The sequence below is a fragment of the Gobio gobio genome (assembly GCF_949357685.1).
Source record: "Gobio gobio genome assembly, chromosome: 6".
Lineage (NCBI taxonomy): Eukaryota > Metazoa > Chordata > Actinopteri > Cypriniformes > Gobionidae > Gobio > Gobio gobio.
This window is the reverse complement of record NC_137102.1, coordinates 34731651-34757295: the sequence shown is the minus strand read 5'-3', so window position 1 is coordinate 34757295 and position 25645 is coordinate 34731651. Positions and strand designations below refer to the sequence as shown.

Genomic DNA, 25645 nt, shown 5'->3' with positions numbered 1-25645 from the left:
TTTTTAGGGCTGTCAAAAGATTAATTGTGATTAATCGCATCCAAAATAAAAGTTTGTGTTTACATAATATATGTGTGTGTACTCTGTTAATTATTATTTATATATAAATACACACACTGTTACAAGTACACAGGAGGCAGACACAGATGTTAACAGGTAAGGGTAGTTTATTACACCACAGTAGAGCAGGTGTTGTGGAGCAGGTGAGTAAACCGGATGTTGGTAGATTAGAAGGTGATACGAGAGAGAGAGAGTTACTTTCTTTTGTTTTGTAGTTGGAAGGACGCTGGAGCCTGGAGGTCGCTGGAGACTGGAGATCGTTGGAGACTGTAGATCGCTGGAGTACTGAGGGACGGACAGGAACACACCCACACAGCAGACAAGGAACACGGAAGGAAGGAGACACGCTGGAGACAGGTAAGTATTAGTAGTAGAGTCCTTGAGGTAAGCATAGCCTGAAGTATATGCGAACGAGACCGGACGTGGAGTGCTGTGTGGTTGTGAGTCTTGTAGTGCTGGTGATGAGTGTGGTGATGAGGTGCAGGTGATGGTGATCAGTACTCTGGGGAAGGAGTGCGCTGTGATTGGTGGAGGGTGGAACCTGACGTGTCTGTGACAGTACCCCCCCCCTCCACGGCCCGCTCCAGAGGGCCGAGAACCCCGACGCTGTGGTGGACGTCCTCTACCCCGCGGAGCTGGCTTCTCAGGATGACTGTCGTGAAAGGTCTGGAGTAAACTGGGATCTAAAATGTCGTTCCTTGGGACCCAGGAGCGTTCCTCGGGACCATATCCTTCCCAATCCACTAGATATTCCAGCTGACCACCACGACGTCGGGAGTTCAAGATCTCATTGACCTTGTAGGCCGTACCGTCCTCCAGGATGAGTGGAAGGGGGGGTTCGGCGGGAACTACGTCAGGTCCTGTGGGAGAAACATAGGGGTGGTGAGCTTTCAGCAGTGAGACATGGAAAGTGGGATGTATACGATACCCTTGTGGCAGACGGAGTTGATAGGTGACTGGATTGACCTGCTTGGTGATGGGGAATGGGCCAATGAACCTGGGACTCAGCTTTTTGCAAGGCAGACGCATTCTGATATCTCTGGTAGATAGCCACACCAGCTGACCAGGCTGGAAGACAGGGGTGTCAGAACGTCGGAGATCAGCAACCATCCTGCGTCTGCGAAGGGCCCGTTGCAACTGATGGTGGGCTGAGTCCCAGACCCTCTCGCTCTCTCTGAACCAGTAGTCCACTGCAGGAACGTCGGAGGGTTCCCCATCCCAGGGGAACAGTGGAGGTTGAAAGCCGAGTACGCACTGGAACGGGGTGAGTCCTGTGGTCGACTGTCTCAGAGAGTTTTGGGCGTACTCGGCCCAACCCAGGAACTGGTTCCAAGTGTCCTGGTGGTCATGACAGAAGGTACGTAGGAAGCGGCCAATTTCCTGTACCTTCCTTTCCGTCTGCCCGTTTGACTGTGGATGATACCCCGACGTCAGGCTAACGGCCACACCTAGGAGTGAGAAGAACGATCTCCATACTCTGGATATGAACTGGGGACCTCTGTCTGATACAATGTCCTCTGGTACTCCGAAGTATCTAAAAACTTGGTTGAAGAGTGTCTCAGCTGTTTCCATGGCAGTAGGCAGACCTGGGAGTGGGATCAGACGACAAGATTTAGAGAAACGATCTACCACTACTAGAATGGTGGTATTACCGTCTGAGACCGGCAGGTCAGTGATGAAATCTACTCCTAGGTGTGACCATGGGCGTTCTGGAACGGGCAGAGGAAGGAGTTTACCAGCTGGAAGATGACGCGGAGACTTGGAAATGGCACACTCCCTACAGCCCTGCACGTACCTTCTGACATCCTTAGCCATCTCTGGCCACCAGAAGCGTTCTTTTAGCAACGAGAGGGTTTCATTGACCCCCGGGTGACCAGTACCAAGTGATGTGTGAGCCGAGTGAATGGTGGGAGTGCGTCGTGTCCGAGTGAGGTACAGCAAGCCAGGTGGACAGCCCGGCGGAGGGTTCGTGGAGGCATTGGAGGAGGGGATGGTTTCTTCGGACCAGGTAATAGGACTTACGATGAGGGAGCTTGGAATAATGGGTTCTGGTTCTTCGGTCTGTTCGTCAGGAGCATGCAGACGGGAGAGAGCATTAGCTTTAAGATTCTTGGTACCGGGACGATAGGAGATGGTGTAATTGAAACGGGAGAAAAACATAGCCCAACGGGCTTGTCTGGGGTTTAGTCTCTTGGCTGATCGAAGATACTCAAGGTTTTTGTGATCTGTTAGCACCAGGAACGCATGTTTGGCTCCCTCCAACCAATGCCTCCACTCTTCCAAGGCAAGCTTGACTGCAAGGAGTTCCCTGTCACCGATGGAGTAGTTGACTTCCGCCGGGCTGAGCTTGCGGGAGAAGAAGGCGCATGGATGGAGTCTACTGGGCGTCCCCTGCTGCTGCGATAACACCGCTCCCACTCCGGTTGTGGAAGCATCCACCTCCACGACGAAGGGCCTTTCCGGGTCTGGATGGACTAGTAGGGGAGTGGTGGTGAAGGCTTTCTTGAGTTCGCTGAAGGCGTTGGTTGCTGCCGGGGTCCAGGACAGAGACTTGGGCTTATTGCGTAACATACTGGTGAGTGGATGAGTGATAGAGCTGTAACCTTTGATGAATCGTCTGTAGAAATTGGAGAAACCTAGGAAGCGTTGGAGTTCTTTTATGGTAGTGGGTTCTGGCCAGGTTGTGATGGACTCCACCTTCCTCTCGTCCATCCGGATGCCACTGTGATCTATGTGGTATCCCAAGAAGGAAACGGATGCTTGGTGGAAAGAACACTTTTGCCTTGAGGAACAGATGGAACTGACGTAGACGGTTGAGGACCTCCGCAACGTGTTGGCGATGTTCGGCCTGGCTCCGCGAGTAGATGAGGATGTTGTCGATGTAGACTAGGACGAATCGATGGAGAAACTCCCGGAGCACCTCATGGATGAAATCCTGGAATACGGAGGGGGCGTTTACCAATCCATACGGCATGACGAGGTATTCATAGTGTCCAGTAGGGGTAATAAAGGCAGTCTTCCACTCGTCCCCCTCACGTATCCGGATGAGATTGTACGCGCTGCGGAGGTCCAACTTGGTGAACACAGTGGCACCACGGAGATGTTCGAGGGCTGCTGGGACGAGAGGAAGGGGATACCGGAACTTAACAGTGATTTTGTTGAGGGAACGATAATCGATGAATGGCCGCAAGCCTCCGTCCTTTTTTGCCACAAAGAAGAAGCTGGATGCAGCAGGGGAAGTAGACGGCCTGATGTAACCTTGGGCGAGGGCTTCCTGGATGTATTCCTCCATGGCCTTCTCCTCCGGGATGGATAGTGGGTATATCTTACCCCTTGGTACTGGTTCACCCGGAAGCAGGTCGATGGCACAGTCCCATGGCCGGTGTGGAGGCAGCTTGGAAGCCCGTTGCGGGCAGAAGACATCGCTGAAGGGGGCGTAACACTTGGGGACATCGACAGAGCGTTGTTCAACTGGACTTTCGATGGATGTGGCACAGAGAGTCAGATCAGGCAGTTTCATTTTATGATCAGCAGGAATAATGGCACTCACCATGGGTCGCGGAGGTCGTGTGGGGCATGCAGCTATGACATGCCCAGGCTCACCACAATACAGGCAGAGACGTTGGGTCAGCCGACGGCGGCGTTCTTCAGGGGTTAGTCGGGAGTTCTCTAACTCCATGGGTTCGTGGGCTGGTTCTGGGGTGCTGACGGGTTCGGATCGGCGGAAGGGCACGTTGAAGGGATACTGGTCCTGGTGCTCTTGGATGCACGCCTGCATGCGAGTGGCGCAGCGAATGGAATGCTGGATGAACTTCTCAAGGCCGATGGAGTCCTCGCATGCAGCGAGATGCAGCCGTACCCGAGGTTCCAATCCTTGCCGAAATGTTGTTATCAGCGCCTGTTCATTCCATCCGCTGACTGCTGCAAGCATTCTGAATTTTAAAGCATAATCGTAAATAGACATGGATCCCTGTTTTAAATTATAAAGTTTCTCACCAGCTGAAGAATCTGTGATCGGTTTTCCAAACACTTCCCGGAAGTGGGAAATAAACGCTGCGTATGATTGCGTTACCGCACCCTGTTGTGACCAGATGGAATCGGCCCACATTAATGCTTTGCCGCTGAGCTGAGAGATAATGAAGGCGATCTTGGAAGTGTCGCTCGGGTACAAGTGCGGCTGCATCTCCAGGACCAGTGTGCATTGCAGCAGGAAGCCGCTGCAATTCTCCGCCGATCCTGAGTAGGGCGCCGGTTTGGCCATGGGACTAGCATACGGAGGTAGTGAAGGAGTGTTGTTGACAGATGGGTTAGTGTTCGCTGGTGCAGGTGAATGAACAGTAACTGGAGTGGGTTGTGGAGGAAATGTACGCCGAAGCGCATCTACCAATTCCTGGAATGGATCCGGTTGGCTCATACTGGGTCTTCGGTATGGTCCGGTCTTCTGTTACAAGTACACAGGAGGCAGACACAGATGTTAACAGGTAAGGGTAGTTTATTAGACCACAGTAGAGCAGGTGTTGTGGAGCAGGTGAGTAAACCGGTTGTTGGTAGATTAGAAGGTGATACGAGAAAGAGAGAGTTACTGTCTTTTGTTTTGTAGATGGAAGGACGCTGGAGCCTGGAGGTCGCTGGAGACTGGAGATCGTTGGAGACTGTAGATCGCTGGAGTACTGAGGGACGGACAGGAACACACCCACACAACAGACAAGGAACACGGAAGGAAGGAGACACGCTGGAGACAGGTAAGTATCAGTAGTAGAGTCCTTGAGGTAAGCATAGCCTGAAGTATATGCGAACGAGACCGGACGTGGATTGCTGTGTGGTTGTGAGTCTTGTAGTGCTGGTGATGAGTGTGGTGATGAGGTGCAGGTGATGGTGATCAGTACTCTGGGGAAGGAGTGCGCTGTGATTGGTGGAGGGTGGAACCTGACGTGTCTGTGACACACAAGCATGTATATATTTAAGACAATTTTTTTATTTTTATATATAAAACATTTATATTTATATATATTATAGATTATATAAATGTATATACAGTATATACATGCAAATATTTCTTAAATATATACATGAATGTGTGTGTAGTTATATATAAATAATAATTAACAGAGTACACACACATATATTATAGGGGTGGTAAAACACATTCTTTTGAAGGCTTGACTGTGTTTGTGGGGTGCACTGTAACATGTGTTCATGCTTCGTTTAAAAAAAAATGGCCTTATTTTTCATATATTTGACCTTTATTCTACACTGCTCTGTCCCTCCTTGTAAAACGGTCTGATGCTTTCCGGGTTGTATGAAGCCAGTCCCTCAAAAATACGCAGTGGGCTCAGATTGGTTAGCTGGCCCAGTGTGTTGTGATTCGCTAACCGCAGTGCACGTATGTCGGAAACGTCACGCCCCTTACCGGAGGCTGTGCTTTGGTCAGTGTTAGAAACAACGGCGTCAATAAAACCATATGAGCCTGAATCAGATCCAGAACATTTGAGTGAAGATGATCGAGCAGAACCTGTTCAGTCCTCAAGAGTAAAGACTGCGGATCTATAATGATCGCTACTGAATGGCACTTTAACTTTTGTATTTTTAGAATGATTACAGCCAAATATCTGTCGCAAGAACTAACCCAAAACAAACACTAAGCACTGGCTTTAACTAGTAAGTTAGCCAAATCACACACAGAACCATGTTTAGCATGCCTGTAGATTACAATACATAAAAGCTCTAATCAAAGAATCATTTACACTAATGCCAGGTTCGCTGTTGAGATTTTAACGTTAGTGTTTGTAACGTTAGGTGTTCGTCGGATAACGTTAAGTATGAATGAGCTTTTAACAGACTGGTTTGCAGAACAGCGTTGTCATCTGTTTACTTCCTTGCTACAACCCATTACAGGAAAACACATCGATGAAAAATAAATCAGACTTACTGTTTGTAAATCCAGCTTTCAGGACAAGCCGTTGTGCATATCCTGTATTGAACTCGCGAAGTTTGTGGAAGATTGTGTTGTCCTCCGTGAAATGTGCAGCGCGCGCGTCGTGCATCCACGCACCGGCAGTGTTTTTTTCACGCAGCTGACGTTGTGCAAATCCGGCATTGAAATCGCGAAGACGGTGGATGTTTTCCTCTGTTAGATGTAGGATTATTTAGCTGCAGGAGCCCCGCGCGCGCCTGATTCCCCGCTGACTCAAACACACGTGCATATAACATGCTGTATGTTAAACGCTCTGCAACGCACCCCCGTCCCAAGGAAGGCTGAACAGAGCAAGTACCCCAGACCTGCAATCCGGATGAAAATAACAGCGTTTCCTTGGCATCGCGGCAACAACACTCCAGCCTAACTTTACCACAACAGCACCGCGATACAAAATAGCCTCACCCCCCCTTATTTAATATTCTCGGAGGAGGGGTTTATGTAAATATTGAGCCTGTTGATGTCACCAACCCTGGAGGAATGTGTGTAGTCGCCTACTGGCCGTTTGCTCTAGTTCTTAGAAACTGATTTCTTTAAAAGCAAATATCTCCCTTTGCTTTAAACTTTGAACGTTGTAACTTTGCAGATGTTGTTTATGCTCAAGCAGCAACATTACACGTTAGCTAAAGTTAGAATAGTGAAATCGTGGTTTACCACCCCTTTATGTAAACACAAACTTTTATTTTGGCTGCGATTAATCGCGATTAATCTTTTGACAGCCCTAATTTTTTTTATGTATGAAAAACATTAAAAACTGTTAGATAAATAGTAAGTGTGACATTATAAATACTGCATATTGTTTCCAAATGTAAATTGGCTATATTTAAAGGGATAGTTCACCCAAAAATTATCCCATGATTTACTCACTCTCAAGTCATCGTAGGTGTATATGACATTGTTCTTTCAGACGAATACAATCAGAGTTATATAAAAAAAAATGTCCTGGCTCTCCCAAGCTTTATAATGGCAGTAAATGGCAGCCCAAAATTTGAAGCCCAAAAAAGTGCATCCATCATAAAAGTGCCCCACACGGCTCCAGGGGTTAATAAAGGCCTTCTGAAATGAATCGATGGGTGTGTGTAAGAAAAATATCCATAATATTTAAAGCAAGACACATTTATATATGAAACAGTTAGAATGTTTGTTAAGCCGCGTTTCTACCGCAGGAACTTTCCCCAGGAACTAGGGACTTTGGGGTGGTACTCGTGTGTTTCGACCGCAGGAATCAGGGTCTAAATGAAGTTCCGGGTAAATATTTCCCCCTCCAAACGGCCCTGCTCCCGGGGTAGAAATGATTTACTATTTCCCCAGGGAGTGCACGAATTGACAGTGGGAGCGCCATGGCTGATATCGAACGCAGATCTGGCGTTCGGACACATGACCCAGAAGCGATTTGTTTACAAGCAGAGGAAGACGCGCGTGTCTAAGCTGTTGGATTCTACATTGATCGTGCTTTAGGTCTCGGCGTAATGCTCAAAATCGGTCTAAAGTGTGCATTTCATGGATTCCCGAACCCCGGCGCTACGTCATATTCTCGCGAATGCGACGTGGAGGCACACACGGAAGACAAGAAGAGGTTGGATAAAGGTGTTATTTTGATTTTTTTTTGCGCACAAAAACTATTGTCGTCGCTTCGTAAAATTATTGTAGAGCCACTGTGGTGAGATGGACTTTGTAACGACGTTTTAAGTGCCTTTTATCGGTCTTGGGAGTGTAAATGTACTGAATGCCAATGGAGGCCTATCTGAAGCCTTTCTCAGCCATCAGCTTTCAACTAAAATATCTTCATTTGTGCTCCGAATATGAACGGAGGTCTTATGGATGTCGAACGACATGAGGGTGAGTAATTAATGACAGAATTTTCATTTTTGGGTGAACTAACCCTTTAATATTGTTGCACAGCCTAATTATTGCTGTTGTCATGGTCATGCACAAGATGCATTTATTTTCCTTTTTTTAAATTACCTTGTAATGTCACTCTTCACAAAATGAGAGAGAGAAAAAAAGATCAGCCTGAACGGACCCCCCTCTCCAAAAACACGTTCTCATTGGATCTACGCAATCTCATAGGTGACCTATTTTGATCTCAAAAAGGTGAATTCTCACTTAAAGGTGAGGAGTTTGCATCTATGAAATCTCAGATGAACAACAAAACATGACATATTACACCGTGCCATTATTTATTTAACAAAAATTAGGCCAAAATGGAGAAGCCATTTGCGAAAAAGTAAGTACACTCATGATTCAATAGCTTGTAGTAATGATAATAATGAATGTCTGTAAAGGTTGTGCGTAAAGCCCTTATATGGAGATTGTTTGGGGTGTTTATGCAAATTAATAACCACTGTTGCAAGGTTAAGAAATTCATGTGCATACACAGTTTTTTTTGTGAATTATTCTCATGTGCATTCAAAATACAAAAAAACCCATGTTTTTTTGAGAATGAGACCCACTGAGCTTAAGTATGCACTGGGCAACAACTCTTGTAGTGTGTGGGCCTAGTTTTAAATAACTGTAAGGAGATTCAGAAGTCAAGATTGTTTTCCCAACACTGCAATTTTCTTCGTATACACTTGATTTGCTCAGCAGCCCATCAGTGAAGACTCCAATATGTGAAATGGGTGTATAAGACCAGAGAAACATTCAAAAACTGTAGTGCAAATTGTGCAATAAAACTTTAGGAGAAGGTTTGGGAAACACTGCAATAGATGATACAGTGGAAATATCAGTATGACCAAAATAACTTTAATTAGATTAACTTTAAACAAGCAAAATATTCACCAATACAAATGATTTTTTTAAGCAAATATACAATGAATGAAGCTGCTCATCTTTGCTCATTGTTGTAGATAAAAAAATAAAAATCTTTGGGTTAGATCAGATAGCTCACTTTGACAACTTCCTTATTTTGGACAATGCTTTCTTACATGAATCAGTCGAGCACTTGATGAAGTGAAACCCCTCCCACATGAAGGGCAGAGGTACGGCTTCTCTCCAGTGTGCACTCGTTCATGTATTTTCAGCTGCCCTAACTGATTGAAACTCTTGTCACAATGTGAACATGTGTACGGTTTTTCTCCAGTATGGATTCTTTGGTGAATTTTCAAGTCGCCGGCTCTGCTGAAACTGTTCCCACACTCAGAGCACACATGAGATTTCACTCCAGCATGAACTTTATGGTGCATTTTAAAACAGTCCAGTCGCGAAAAAGTCTTTCCACAAACAGAACAAAAGTAAGGCCTCTCATTTGCATGAACTTTCATGTGTTTTGTCAGACGTGATCCCAAAATAAATGTTTTACCGCACTGATCACATTTAAATGGCTTTATTCCAGCATGAGAGCGCTGATGATATGTGAGGCTGTCTGACTGTGCGAAATTCTTCCCACACTGATTGCATATGTATGGTGTCGCTCCAGTGTGAATTCTGTAGTGATGCTTAAGTTTTCCTTTAAATGTGAAACTCTTCCCACACTGTTCACATCTGTAAGGCTTCTGTCCAGTATGAATTCTCATATGACAATTAAGGTTTCCTCGAAGTGAGAACCCCTTCCCACATTGAGAGCATCTGTAAGGCTTCTCTCCGGTGTGACTTCGCATGTGATCATTCAGTAGTGCTTTACGAATGAAACTCTTTCCACACTGTTCACACAAGAAAGGTTTTTCTCCAGTGTGAACTCTCATGTGATCACTGAGAAGTCCTTTACGTATAAAACTCTTTCCACACTGATCACAGCTGTAAGGTTTATCTCCAATATGAATTCCCTTGTGAAGCTTAAGGTCTCCCTTATTAGAGAAACTCTTTCCACATTTAAGGCATGCAAACGGCTTCTCTCCCGTGTGAATTCTCATGTGATCATTCAAGAGTGCTTTACGCACAAAACTCTCTCCACACTGATCACATGTGAAGGACTCCAATCCCAAGTGAATTCGTATGTGGTCAACAAGGAGTTGTTTACGAATGAAACTCTTTCCACATTGATTGCATGTGAAAGAATTTTGTACTTCTTTTCTTTGAGTTCTTTTGCTCAAAAACTGAAAATAATTATTCTCAAAAGTCAAGGATTTTTCTCCAGGTTTAAAATCATGAGGTTCTGGATACTGATGTTTCTCCCAGACTTCATTTAGCTCTTGACATTCCTCTTTCACCTCCATCAGACCTAAAGTGAACACATAAAATTGTAAAAATTTAGTTCAAGCAACAATGAAATAATAGTAACCCCAAATTAATTTTTTATTTTTTAATGTTAATCAGTGCTTGAAGTAGGCTGGTAGTACAGGCACTTCTATATTTGGTATCACTTCAGTGTCCTTGATACACGTTACATGTAGTTACTGTAGTACTAACTATAAATTAAGCATAATTACATGCAACTAGCCCTGAATCATATCCCAATCCATTCCTAACCCTATAGTAAGTACATGTAGTTAATTATTATTACTCAGTATTAAGTGTATAATAACACTGTAACACAGACATCTTAAAATAAAGTCTAACCCTATATTTTAATCTCTAGCGTACCCACTTTTTATTTAACCGAGGTGGACCCTGCCTCAGAACTCATCTGACACTTAAGCCCTATTCAAACGGGACTATTCCAGAAATTCATGTTTTACATACTTTTTTACGTGCAATTTTAATCCTGTCCGAATCTGCCAAGTCAGTGTTTTGCTCCCACAACCTCTGTAAAAATTTCAGGGACAATTACCTACTGTTTTTCAGCAAACTTGTTTTGTATTAGTTGCTGATGTTGTATTATCCCAACACTTCTAGTGTGTTTTTTGATTTCGTTTCAATATGGATAATATCAGATGAAAAAAAATAGCATTATAAAATATCCAAATCGCGGAGACTGTTTTTATATCATTGTAACCATTTTAATATCAGTGTCAGGTAAGAGTAATATACAGCATTTCTCTGCTGACCTATGCACGTTTATTTTAAGCAGCCACTGCTATAAACTTTATTATATAATTGTTATACAAGGAGGTAAGATGCAGGTTTTTGTGCTGCCACCGTGTAGTGAAATATACAGTCTTTTTATAACCGTTTTTATAGTTCTGAGTATTCTCATAATTCTGTCCCCATTCATTTGCATGTTTATCTGTAAGTGTTGTTTAATTTTGTTTTTTTTTAAAAACACACAGCAGCACTACCCTTTATTCTATAAAACCTATTTAGTTTGAATGCATCTTCAGTGCATTCAAATAATAAATATTTAATTTTTTGGTATCTTACAAAACTCCAAAATGTCAAGTGGCGCAACTGTCCACACAAATTAACAGACTAGGCAAGGCAAGTTTATTTCTATAGCACATTTCATACACAATGGTAATTCAAAGTGCTTTACACAGAAAATTAATTAAAATATTCATAAAATAATCACAGCATATGCATAAGAAATAAAATAACAAAATCAGTGTACCCCTATCTGGAGTGAAAGAAATGGAGTCAGGTTCTCGATTTTACTTTGTCTGTCAGAGTGGATCTATACGGATTTATCCATCAGAGCGGATCTACACAGATGAATGTCCCTATGTGAAAGCAAAAAAAAGATATTAAGTGAAATAATTTTAAGCTGAAAATTATTTGGCCAATATTGTAATTTTTATTATTGATCTAAAATGTATTGTTCTAAAATGTTAGTTTTAAGTTAATGTAGATGTACAGCATCCCAAAGCATCATCAACACCACAGAGTAGCAGCAAGCAGTAACATGAAATGGCAAAGAGAAAAAGCAAAGTTGTGCCGTAAAAATGTTCAAAATAAAAAGAGAAATGGGATCTGAAAAATTGTGAAAGCACACAGAAATATTAAAGAAAAAATGTCTGAGATGCAAAACCAACTAATGGGAACAGATGAAGGATTGCAAAGAAATTGGCCATCTTGAGAAAAGAGAGCAGTTGACTTCTTTTTTAGCGATGAAAATAGTTAAACCCTTTACTGAACTCTATCTGCAGTATAATTATGAAGTGCAAACGTCCCATAGGCTGTCTTAGACAATTTGTTCTCTATCGTCCATTCTTCATAAAGCCAAAAGTGTGGGGCAAAAACACTTGTACATACTTGGACCATGAGAATGTCAAACTCTTGGCAGAATTTATCACCTGTTGTCTTCAACTGAGTGTAGTCCAGACAACAAATCATGCATATACCAAGTCTGTGCAAAATTCTGATGCAATAAAAAGGGATTCACTTAGAGATGCACCGATTGCAATTTTCTTGGCCGATTCCGATTTCTTGTTAATGAGATCGGCCGATAACGATTTTTGTCGATTCCGATTTTCTTTCTAATGGTGCGTTCACACCGGACGCGATTCGTGCGAGTGATTTAAATGTTAAGTCAATGCTGAGACGCGAAATGGCATTTTGCAGCGCGATTCGCACGATTGAGGCGGCGCGAATGACGCGAATTGAGCGTTTTTTTAACGCGCAATTCGCGCGGATCACGGTAATCGCACGAATCGCTCAAGTTGAAAAATCTGAACTTTGGCGGATATTCGTGCCGCGTTAACCAATCAGGAGCTTGCTCTAGTAGTGACAACAATGAGGAGAAAATCTGTATATTAATCTGGTTCAGACAATATGATTATCACTGTGATAACATTAAATGACATGAAACACAACCCAGTCTCTTTTTGTTAAATGCAAGTTTATGTATGATCAATAATACAAAAGTATAAGTAAAAGGTATAATAAGCTATACATGAAATAAAGCAAACAATTCATTCAAACATTCAAAGTCAGTGCTAGTAGGCTAACGTTACAACTGTACAACTGTAACGTACAGTTATAGCATAAAAATAAAAAAGTAATGAAACTTCACTTTGCCCTCAGCCTAAACGATTTGCCAGGGAACAAATTATAGATCCATGAGACCAAAGATCGCCCGTTACAAGACGAATTATAGCTCGAGACACACCACAGAGACATCAGAGCCAGCGGCAGACGGCAGAAGGACTGGCCGAGGAAAGGTTGCCCTTGCCGGCGTTGACAAGCGCTGACCGCCGCTGATCCGCTGGAGCTCACAACTCAGACTCAGTTCCGGTGTGAACGCCACATAAGAACTATAATTGACAGCATAAATCAAAGCTACATTTTTTTTATTCTAAAATAAATTATTAAACATTACATAAGGATCTTCTCTCACTTAAACAACTCTAAAAAAATAAGTGGTCTGTGCCTGAAAAGAAGTAGAAATAACAAATAACTAAAAATCAGTTGCTTTATGAAACAAAACATTATAAATTGACCTTTTTTTCTTTTTTACTCTCAAGTACAAAAAATCCTATGAATGAACAAACCTGAAGTGTATAATACTCCTCCAAATAATAGTTCAGTAATTTGGGTAATAAATGTTGCCAGCTAGGTATGTCACGGTACCAAAACCATAACATTTTTTACATTTGTTTTTTATTTATTTAAATAAAAATGTAACCTTTTTTTATTTTATTAAATGTATTAAGTTTATTATTTATGATGATAATCATTATATGTAAATAATACATAAACATTTAAAGGCTGCATGCTGTTTAAAAGTAAACATTGTTTATAAAAAAAGATAAAGTGAAAAATAATCAACCATTTAAGCATAATGATTATTAGTAGTACAGCCGTATTATTTTTACATAGAGCGGCGCTAAATCTACTGTAGGCTACAACAGTAGCCTAATATATTCTGTCAATTAAAAAAAAAAAGTAAACCGAACTTTTTTATTTTGACGGGTTGCCGTTGCCCTTCCGTGTCTGTGTTCATGATATGACAGTTCTCTCAAATTGAAACGGTAAATTCTCATGAAGTGATGGTTTATGCGTTCGGCTGATCATCCAGCGCCATGAAGTCCATAATTTCTTTGTAATTGCTTTGGTATTTTCGCTGCTTATACCAAGGAAAGATAGGAGAGGCTGCAGACCTGTGGCTGGCTCTGAGCTCTGGCTAGCTTTAGCCGTTTTACCTTTACTAACGTTACCTTCTTCAAACTGGGCATGTTCCAAGGGGGTGATGGAGTTTTAAGTGTCTAATTAGGTTTGTCGTGTTGTGCGCTTTCCTGGTGGTTCCCCCGTGGTCTATTTAACCTTACAAGTTTTACAAATGGCATAAGTAGTGTCTTCTAGTGTTTGCATGCGGCTGTGAGCGCGAGTGTGGCTCTGACGTCAACGTCGCAGCCACGCTCGTGCTCACTGCTGCATGTAGACGGATCGGCTCAAAATCGGAGACACGTGAGACTGATCGGCCGATCACCGATCAGGCCGATCATGCAGAAAATCGGCCAATTCCGATCCCTGGCCGATCAATCGGTGCATCTCTAGTTTCACTTTATTTTGATGGCTCCTTTAACACATTCTGTTGACTATAAGTAACGTTGCACCTACATGTCTACGAACTCTCATTAGAGTGTAGCGCATTCGTAGACTGGGTTAGAATAAGTTGACATGTACTAGAAGTTGACAAAGTTACTTCTAGTAAGTAGAATGTCTGTTGGAGGACCATCACAATAAAGAGTTAGCAGATATTAGGCAGACAGTGAGTCTACTAATACTCTAATGAGAGTTAGTTGACAGACAGTTACGTATAGTCAATAGAATGTGTTAAAGGGACTATTAAAATAAAGTGTTATCTAAAATAGAAGTTGCACAATCCCAGGTGGAAGAAACTGTGACCTGGCATCAATTGATAAGAAAACCTGTGTCAGCAGAAGGCCGCAAGACCTACATAAATTTTGTCAAAGAAGCACAAACTGGAACGTGCTTAACAGTTTTCAATCAGAAGCTCGACAGCCTACAGTAACTAAACACCTCTACAACTGGTTGCACCAAGCAAAAGAGTGCAGGGCTTTAACGGTTCCTTAGCGAAAACCAAAAGATGTGATGCACCTGCTGCTAATTTATACCCGCACTGTGAGGCAGAGCAGCAGATGCAATCATCACATGCTAATTGGCTTGTTTAGTAAAGGCCCTCTCACACCAGACGTGTAACGGAAAAGCGCCGCGGAAAAGCAAATATTTTGTGTGCGAATTGTTCGCTTCAAAACCATTCACATCAGCCGCGACACAAGTTTGCGACGTGACGTCTATGACGTTTCAGAGCTCCAACTAGGGCTGGGTATTGTTCAAAATCTTTCGACCCGGTGCCAATTTCGATACCGGTTCCTAACGATACTTTTTTCGATACAATATATTTTAAAATCCATTTCAACATCAACAAAAATACATTAAACACAAAACTTTTATTTTTCACCTTAATTAAAAATTCTGGTAACACTTCTCACTCATTATTAATAAAACTGGTTGTGCTTTTTGTAAGGGTGCTCCGATCAGGATTTTTGGAGCCGATCACCGATCGTCGATCACAGGAAGCAGTGTCTGCCGATACGATTATCGATACCGATCTATTTGAAGCATTCTTTTTATCATGTAGAGTTATTGATAGGGAATTTTACAGACATTCATTCAGGGCCTGAATTTTATTTCTGACATTGGGGGAATCCCCCCTTTAGGTGACTTGTCATATATATAATTATCTCACCTAAATATTTGATCATGCATAGGGCTGGGACGGTTACCGCATTACCGCGGTCACGTGACGCCTACCGCGGGTCTGAGACCGTCACCGCCATCACCGCAAAAAAAAAAAAAAAAAAAACATTGACGTGAAAAAAAACACGTGCAGGCACGTGTGCACGTTGTGTCTAATTCCATGGATTCATTGATTCTAATGACATGGATTGTGTCTAATGACATGCGTGTCTTATATGGATTCAAGGTTTTCTAAACAAAACTGAATCAAAAGATGGAGCAAATCCGACCTTTTGCGAGTTGGGGAGCACAATTTTCCATTATAACATTCCATTTGTATCCGTGTAATGTCTTGTAGCCTATAATTTGAATTAAATTTTACTAAAGCATAAAATACAGGCGCATAAGCAGGTTTTTAATTGCACATGCTTAACACTTCTCTCACATGGTTGCGCAGCCGACAATAGCGGGTAGGGAGATAGAAGTCATGAAAGCAGAAAAAGAACGCACCGCCCGGGCCATGGGTTTGTGAAAAAAAAAAACGGCTTCAGAAAGAACAAACTGAGCTGGACCTGCCTCAGCCCTCCTTAGTACTGGTAAGTTTTAACTCTCTTCCAACTCTGTTTGGGAAAGATTGACTACAAATAAGCTGGGCCTGCGAAATTTCATTCAATATAGGCCTAATCAATAAATAATCTATCGTAGGCAATTAAATATAAGTAGGCTATGTGATTCTGAAATTCCAATTTCATTAAAAGGCTATCGAAAAAGATATCCGTCTGGCAGGCTTACAATCACGGTGTGCGACACTTGGTTAAATTAAATAGCCTTCCTTAAATATTTGAACCACTGAGACAAAAGCGCACACGAGATATACAAATTAATATGAATATGTAAAAATATGTAATATAAATATAAATAATAAGTAATATCCAATCACGGTGTGAGCAGGGACACTTTGTGAAATTAAATAGCCTTCGTTAAATAGCACCACTGAGACAAAAGCGCACACGAGATAGGCATATAGCCTATATATAAATTAATATAAATATGTAAAAATAGGTCTAATATAATATAATAATATAGTATGAAAAAATTATTTATGTAATATAAATAACATAAATAATATAATATATACAATCATTAGCCTAAATAGCCTTGTTAAATTAAAAAGTATTCGTTAAATAGCCTTGAACCACTGAGACAAAAGCGCACACCACACGAGATATGTAAAATAATATAAACATGTAAATGTTATAAAATATAAAAAATAAATATAAATAATAAACGTAGCATAATATACAATCACGGTAGTGTGAGCAGCGAGTGACTAGCTTGTTAAATTAAATAGCCTTGAGCCTTCGTTGAGTCTTCATTAAACACTGAGACAAAAGCGCACACGAGATGTAATTAATAGCCTGAATTTGTAAAAATATGTAATTTAAAAATATAAATACTATATAAATAATATATTATATTATATGGGCGGGTGTGCGCGAAAGTCGTTATAGTTTAAGTGATTGTTTGATGACGGCGACTGTAATCTGAAAGTAAAAATATGGGAAATAAATAAACATGAACAAATAAATATATATTACTGATCAACAAATAAAAATGTGTTTGTTTGTCTTTGTTTATGCTGTTCCATCTTCAGATCTCTCAGTCGGGATCTGATCTGCTCTCTCAGCAAAAAATATGAAGGCTGGGATATAAACCATATAGATTTCGTTTTGCCAGCACTTTTTTTTTCAGATATCATTCCATTTCTGTTCTAATTATACCTGTTCTAAACGTGAAAAAAAAAAAAGTAAAATAAACATGTTCCTTATTATAGCCTATGTTCAATTGCCTGCGCTGGTGTGTGCGTGTGCGGCTGTGCGCGAAACTCGATCGGGAGCCCTTTAAAGCGGTTTACCGCTGCACCGCGGGAATTTCTTGCTTTTCAACCGCGGTAAGAAAAAATCCATACCGTCCCAGCCCTAATCATGCAGTGCATTTTGGTTTTTAAAGACAAATTTTCATGTAGGTCTAACATCAGTATTGAGGTAAGAAATACTAAAGACATTTAATAAGAAATCAAATGTAAATTAATATTGGTCTTCCCTGAATAAATTAAATTAGAATTAAGGTTGCAAAAGTTAGTCATTCAAGAGCAGTGAGTGTCATAAAGGTTCATCAAACAACACAAGACAGAGAAACTCAGAAACTTATTCGACTGCTGTAGAGCAGAGAGGGACCTTTACGACGGGAAAAGGCTACCGCCTGCTCAAACCACAACAAGACAACTCCTACCCGCCGTGCCGGCGTCGAACAGATAAGGTTACATGCAGTTGCACAAATGTTCACTCGCAAGTCACGACGGGGTTTACGTGCATACTCGTCAAGACGGTAATTTAGTACATAAATTTGTGTGTATTTGACCATTTCAGCGCAATTTGTACTCGCAAGCTTTTTGTGAGATGGCCTGTGTGTGCGCGCGCGCTCACGGTCTCTTGGAGAGCGCGCGAGTGCTGAGCGGTTTCAACACTGGCAAGACTTAAAAATAAATGCAAATGATAAACTAGTGACGATGCGACACTGCCTCGATTGTGCAAGTGGCAAATCCTGTGTCAACTGTGCAGCTCGATTTTAGTGCAGATGCGATGAGCTGATGTGAAGCTATTTGAGCATAATGAAAGGGAGAGAGAGAGCCGCGCACGCAGTGATTCACTCGCGCTGTTTGTGAACTTACGTCTCACAGAAAGTTTTCCATTTGCGCCTTTGGTTGCAATATTCTTATCGCATTTGTTGCACTTTGCTGAATCGGCATCCACTTTTATAAGTGGATTCCTGATATTTTAAATACTGTTGCCATGGCAACATGTCCAAGTTTAATAATCTTTTTGGGTGTTTTTGACACTGTTAGCATGCTTGAAATTGCACGAAACTCGACAGACACATCAGAGATGCCATCCAGAAGATGCTGGCAAAGACTTAGCAAAGACGGGCGTGGTGGAGGGGCTCAGTAGCGCCGTCTTTTGACAAAAGTGGGGGGGTTCGTTTTATCTACAGTCACCAAACTCTGGATATATATTGTACTCTTAAAGCCAGACTATTTTCTAATTTACAGTCATTAGCTCCGACCAACAAGAAGTCAGATATTTTGCTTTAAAATTTTTAATAAAAAGGCTCTGAGTTTTTATAAACTCCTCGTAGGAGATGCATGGAATCGACACCAAACTCGGTCAACATGAAACAAAGACACTGAAGATGCTATATTGATAACTATTATAGGATATCTCAAACGGTGCTGCTATGGCGAGGGATTAAATAAGAACAAAAAAGGGAAACAGAAATTGTCTCATATTTTGTAAAATCATAGTTCGATTTAAATTAAATTAAGATTGTATGTTCGGTAATTTAACCTGGATGAATTTAAAATGAATGTACTATTTTTCAGATCAATATTTATTTCTTTAAAATATTTCTTCTGCATTTCAATTTGCCTCTCTCTGTCTGTCCTTCTCCTCCCCCTCACTCTCTCAGGCTTACTGTGTGTGTGTGTGTGTGGTGGGGGGATGGGGTGGGGTGTCCTCTCCTCTCTCTCTCACTATGTGTGTGTGTGTGTGTGTGTGTGTGTGTGTCACTTCACTTCATCTCTCTTGATGGTTATAATTCAACCCTTTCATATCATAGGCTATCACAAATAACTATCACTTTAGTGTGAATAAGTAAAAAAATAAAAATAACAAAAAACTATACAAACACCTTGAATTAAATACTTGCCTTCTGGACTTACAAAATTGAGCCGCAAAAGATAACTTTGCACATATTTGAAAGTGACCTATTAGATCCTATGACATTCAAATTCATCTATATTTAAATTACATCATGGGTGTGGCTTATGGTCATAATGGCACCAACTGCTGCAGTAAATGTGGCATATTCGAGTGATTTTTTCAATGCCTATTGCGTGCCGTGCACAGTTAAGCTGATGCCACCGGGGAGGCAATACAACCGGCTTGGGCCCGTCATCGCTGCTTGCAGCTTTAATTAACTTTATCTTTATTAACTTTATACATTGGCTTCACATTTCCTATAGAGCAGTTAGCATACCTGAGTAAACTAAAATGAAATAAATGTATGCACTGTAGACTAGTCAGAAATAATCTACTAATTTTACCATTTACCATAATGTTTAAAAAAAAAAACAAGCACATTTACTTCATAAAAATTGATGACACACACACAAGTAAATGTTCCACATAAATTGTATGAACATGACTAATACTGATGAATAAATAGGCCTATAAGTTAAAGCTATTAAATAGCCGTTTTTGAAAATACTATAAGGTAGCCACCACACTAATTTAAAAATTAACAAAATAAAGTGAAAAAGTGGCATTTTGGGGTTATGGAAACGACTCGGTTATTTAACATAACCTCGGTTCCCTGAGAGAAGGGAAACGAGTAATGCGTAGCAGTACGCTAGGGGAAAACTCCTTTCCTCGAGAATATGAAGCAGAAATTATTATATTTAATAATTTTATCCATGTAAAACGCATTGCGGCTGCACAGCAGCTCCTACAGAGCGCATACGCGCGCTGATTGGCTGTGCTGCGACAACTGCAGGGAACCTATGATGAGGCAGCTGAGCGAGAAGCCCAATAAGGTGACTACCTGAGCGCCCACCTAAAAGCCTGCCTGAATTTGCATATTGCATCTATAAAGGACCCTGTCACGCCATAGGGACTCAGGTTTAAAATCGACTGAAGTGACACACTGAGCCAAGCACAAGCACGGCATGCTATGCAATACTATGTTAAATAACCAAGTCGTTCCCTTTCGAGAGAATTACTCGTATTGTGTAGCAGTACGCTTGGGGAACCCATCTAAAATGCTGTGCTTGCTAGATCTCCTGCACCCGGGACTGTAGAAGCTACAGCCCTTAGCAAAAAGAGAATAATTTCTACTACATAAATGACCCAGTTTAAATACACATTCATCTTCCCAGCGCTGAAGTACTCCTTTAAGGTAATGTGTAAACACTAATTCATGTGTGAAGTAGAAATAAGCTACACTGTAAAAATAAATCTGTAAAATAACAGAAAAAGTACTGGCAGCTAATTACCCGAATATCCAGTAATTTTACGGACATTTCCATTAACACCAAAACACAACACAATGAAGTGCAAAATTCAAAATACAGGTAAGACACCTGTAAAAAATAACTATGGATAATTACTTTAAATTAATACTACATCGTGCCCTATTTTTATGGATTTTTTAGGAGTGTAGTATTAAAGAAATAATTTATCATCTCATTATGCTGAGTTAAATAAACAACCCAATTTGCTGGGTAAAATTAGCCCAACATGTGTTCTGTCCTATATTTTTGGGTTGTTTTTAACCCAGTGGTTTTTAGATTGCAGAAATCAGCAGAATTGATTGCACATTACATTTTGTAATACAATCATCAAATCCTTCAGCATTGGGATCCAGGTTACTTCTTTTTTAAATGAGCTGTCATCTACAGATACTGACTGCACTCATTTTCAGATTTGTCTGCATAGTGCCTATCTTCAACAAAATGTTACTTTGTTTTATGCAAGGGCTTATTCTCTGGATTAAAAAAAAAAAGTACTTAGTAAACTGTAAAACAAATTCTAGAGAGACATTTTCCTGCATTTTATTGCTGATGTTTATATTTAGATACAAGTGTTGATAAACTCAATACATTTTCAAAACAAATAAATGAATAAATAAAAAACAGAACTTAAAGGGGTGGTAAACCACGATTTCACTTTTCCAACTTTACCTAGTGTGTAATGTTGCTGTTTGAGCATAAACAACATCTGCAAAGTTACAACGTTCAAAGTTTAAAGCAAAGGGAGATGTTTGCTTTTAAAGAAGTCAATTTCTAAGGACTATAGCAAACGGCCGGTAGGGACTACTAGACATTCCTCCAGGGTCTCTGACATCACCAGCCCCAATATTTACATAAACCCCTCCTCTGAGAATATTAACTAAGGGGGGGCAAGGCCATTTTGTATCGCGGGGAAGGTTTGTTGTGTTATAGTTAGTAGGCTGGAGTGTTGTTGCCGCAATGCCGACGAAACGCTGTTATTTTCATCCGGATTGCAGGTCCACTTTGTTCAGCCTTCCTAGGGACGGGGGTGCGTTGCAGTGCGTTTAACATACAACATGTTATATGCATGTGTGTATGAGACAGAGGAGAACAGGTCGAATTTACAGCAGATAAATGCTGCCCATCATAAATCAAAGCAAGAGACAGACAGGCGTCGGAGGAGAAGACCGGAAAATGTGACATAATGGACAATATTCATCTGTTGGAGAAATTATATGTAAAAAAAGAAGTCAGCGGAGTCCTTCAACAGCAGAGCAATTCATATTTTTGAATAAAAATGTTTTGTGACAAATGTGACACATTGTGGCTTTATTTATTTTATTAATGTTCATTTTGTATAACAAACAAAATATATATAGTTCTTTACAATGACGAGGCTACAGGTTACAAAACCAAGATCATGTAGTTGTCAGACAGATGTTAAAAACAATTTTTTTTACATGGATCATTGTCAAGGTATTTCAGATCAACACATGGAAATGACCACTAGATGGCGCCGTAGAGACGGGTGTCAGATTGATTCGAAGCTTTGAAACAATATGACACATTTGCTTCAACTGCTTCAGTGCTTCACGAAGCCTCGGTCTGCCCATCACTAATTGTCGCTGACACTGATAGCTCCACGTTGGCCATCCAGACATTGGGTAGCCGAGATAGTTCAACTACTGTCGGGTAAGCCGTGGCCCCTCCCTGGGGACCTCCTATCACAAGCGGGGGGGGGGGGGGGGTTAGGGGGGGTGATCTACCATCCTCACCCAGACAGGATAGCTCTCTGGGCCTTGCCCGTGAGAGGTGGAATTTAAGTGCAGCAGGTCTGCCCCCATCAGTCGTACACACTATACAGAGTGCAAGAGCCTCTTCCACTCGCTCACTTTATAGTAATAAATGGCGAGTCTTTGAAGTATGGTGTATGGCGGAGTATGGCGGAGTCATATTGTCCCTTTTCAAAGTTCAGTGAGGGACATCTTATGTTTCCTTCAGGATCTGTTAGATAAAGGGAAAGCTTTTTCTACGTTAAAGGTATACCTAGCGGCTATATCTGCTTGTCATGTGGGTTTTGGTGACAAGACCGCAGGTCAGCACCCTTTAATAAGTCGCTTTATGAAGAGGGCACGACGTAAGAGGCCAGTGGCCAGACGGATGGTCCCATTGTGGGATTTGTCTACGGTTTTAGAGGCCCTTTCTCAACACCCTTTTGAGCCGTTGGAAGCTATAGGGTTAAAGTTTCTTTCTCTTAAGACAGCACTGCTGTTAGCGCTGGTCTCAGCTAAGAGGGTGAGTGACTTACAGGCTCTGTCGGTCAGCCCGTCTTGTCTGCAGTTTTCTCCAGGGTTCACAAGGGTTTCCTTTCGCCCTAATCCTGCTTTCGTACCTAAAGTAGTGGACTCGTCGTATAGATGTCAAACTACAGAACTTGCAGCTTTTCACCCTCCTCCGTTCTCTTCTCCGGAGGATACGAGGTTGAATTCTTTGTGTCCTGTACGAGCACTTCGTGTGTATGTGGAAAGGACAGCTGGTTTCAGGGTAAATGACCAGCTGTTTGTGTCATGGGCTACTCCTCGCAAGGGGAAGCCTTTGTCACGTCAGCGACTGTCCCATTGGATTGTAGAAGCTATGATTCCCATAGTGAAACACCTCACTCTGTTATCAAAGAACCCGAGATTACGTTAAGTAACCCATCGATCTACATGTTGAGCCGATCATGTTGATCGATTAGTTATGCTTTCGGTGAGGGGGTTCAAGATTCATGGGCAAAAAAATACGGTGTTGCGCGACCTAAAACTACATACCGGTACTCTTTTGGGTTCTGACGAGAACGAGCCTGTACTGAGCGAAGTGGAGCGCTGTGACGCTCAGAGGTGCGTTTCCCGAAAGCGTTGTTCGCTAACTATGGTCACAAGTTTCGTCATTATAAGCATAGTTAAACGAGTTGGGTTTCCCGAACCCATAGTTCCAACGAACGTTCGCAAACAGCATCGCAAAGTTGATTTGCATACATTTTGTTCTTGCACTGATGTTAAATTTGTAGCCATTTTGCACTTTAACAGCCAGTTTGAGATATAGGCTATATTTGAGTATTGTGTGTAATGATTCTGACAGTTTTTTTCCATTGAAATGTCTGGGGAAAAGTGTGCCAATAACCCTGAATTCACCCTATACTCTTTGAAATCATAATTACATTGCATTATGAAACCCCAAATATTATAACATTCTTCATTAACAATTATTCAGTTATTTGTAACAATCTCATTGTAAAAAAAAAAGAAAAAGAAAAAAGTGGTTTCAATGTAGCCAGCTACTTTTTGACAGTAACTTGTAGTGTAGCTACTTTTTCAAAAGGGTATGTAACTTGAATGTAACTTAACTACTTAAAGTAGTTTTTACTACAACACTGTTTTTTTAGATCAGCCACAGCAAAAAAGAACCACACAACAGACAGAAGAGCAACAGACAGGACTGACAGTTTTTTCCTTTTTCTTCCCTGTAAATGCAGTATGCTGTAGGTTGATGTATAATCAATATGCTTTATTTAGACAAAACCATGCCTCTACATAGTGCTTTAAAATTGTGTGTGTGTGTCTATAGGATATACTGTATACAAAGCGTCATAAAGATGCATTTGGTCTTAATAGACAGAATTCATTATCAACCTTATCAAAGGCAAAAAAGAAATCAACAACAAACAATACTACTCAAATGCTAATGCAGAGAGAGTGTTTTCTGTGATGTGTGTGTATATAGCTATTATATATATATATATATATATATATATATATATATATATATATATATATATATATATATATATATATATATATATATATATATATATATATATATATATATATATATATATATATATAATGATTATTATTTATTTAATTTTTTGTTGTTGCAATTTTTGCTTTGTACGCGGCAAAATTTTGGTTGGCCCCACCAAATCTCACTCGAAGTTTTTTTGAAAAGTTGGCAGCTCTGCAATTGTGAACAATTTATCTGGTTAAAATGAACAAAACGATTCGTTGGAATACATTTTTTCAATGTTATTTCACAGATCACATATTTTGTTAAAATAAATGCTTTTGATGTTACCAGCAGTGATAATGGAGACTCAAGAATCATCACCAACCTCTTTGTTTCTCAGTGTTCACTCTGCGGGGTTCTGCCTCACTCATGTCCATGAGCTCCATTCTTACAATTCAATATGCTTGAGATTTCATTAATTGCTCCGTAAAACTTAGAAGCATTTACTAAACGTTTATTTCCAATCTGTGTTTTGGAGCTTGTCTGTTGTGGTTCTTCTTCTTCTTCTTTGTTTTTAACGGCGGTTGGCAACCAGCTTTTGGTGCATTACCGCCCCCTTCTGCTCCGGAGTGTGAATCAGACAATAGGTTTACAATCTAGTTTTCACATAAAAAAAAAAAAAAAAAAAAAATCTTACAACACACATTCATTCACTATCCAACACACTTCACCCGTCTCCCTGTTTTATCCTCATAACCTATGAAACAAACCAGTTTCCCTTAAGAAAGTTAACAATATCCTAACCTGTGCTCTGTCACCTATGTTCAACACTCCTTTTAATGTTAATTCCTGCACCCCTAATTCCCTCAAATTATTCCTCATTATCACTCTCTGTACCTCATACCTCCTACATCTTATAATTATGTGTTCCACTGACTCCTCTTCCTGACACCACTCACACAAGCCTGTCTCGTGTTTTCCTATCATTTTCATTGATTTGTTTAGAGCACCATGCCCCAGCCTTAACCTTGTCAATACTATTTCCTCTCTCCTATGCCCCCCACCTATCCTAGTTATTTTTACACTCTTTTGAATTTGATATAAATGCCTTCCTTTCTCCTCTCTGTCCCACCTTTCTTGCCAAATTTGGTTAGTTTTTTCCCAGATGATACTTTTGACCTCTGCTTTACTTATTTTAATTTGCATTTCTATATTTCCCTTCT

At 40.9% G+C, this 25645-nt stretch overlaps 1 protein-coding gene across 1 annotated transcript; it reads right to left on the bottom strand.

The window, feature by feature from the left end:
* Positions 1–7642: 7642 nt before the first annotated feature.
* LOC307127980 (uncharacterized protein) lies at positions 7643–25004 on the bottom strand. Its single transcript, XM_079819482.1, has 2 exons — positions 24808–25004; positions 7643–10193 (listed from the first exon to the last, which is right to left on the bottom strand). The coding sequence occupies exons 1-2, from the start codon at positions 24866–24868 to the stop codon at positions 8938–8940; spliced, it is 1317 nt and encodes a 438-aa protein (XP_079675608.1). The 5' UTR covers positions 24869–25004; the 3' UTR covers positions 7643–8937.
* Positions 25005–25645: the final 641 nt, after the last annotated feature.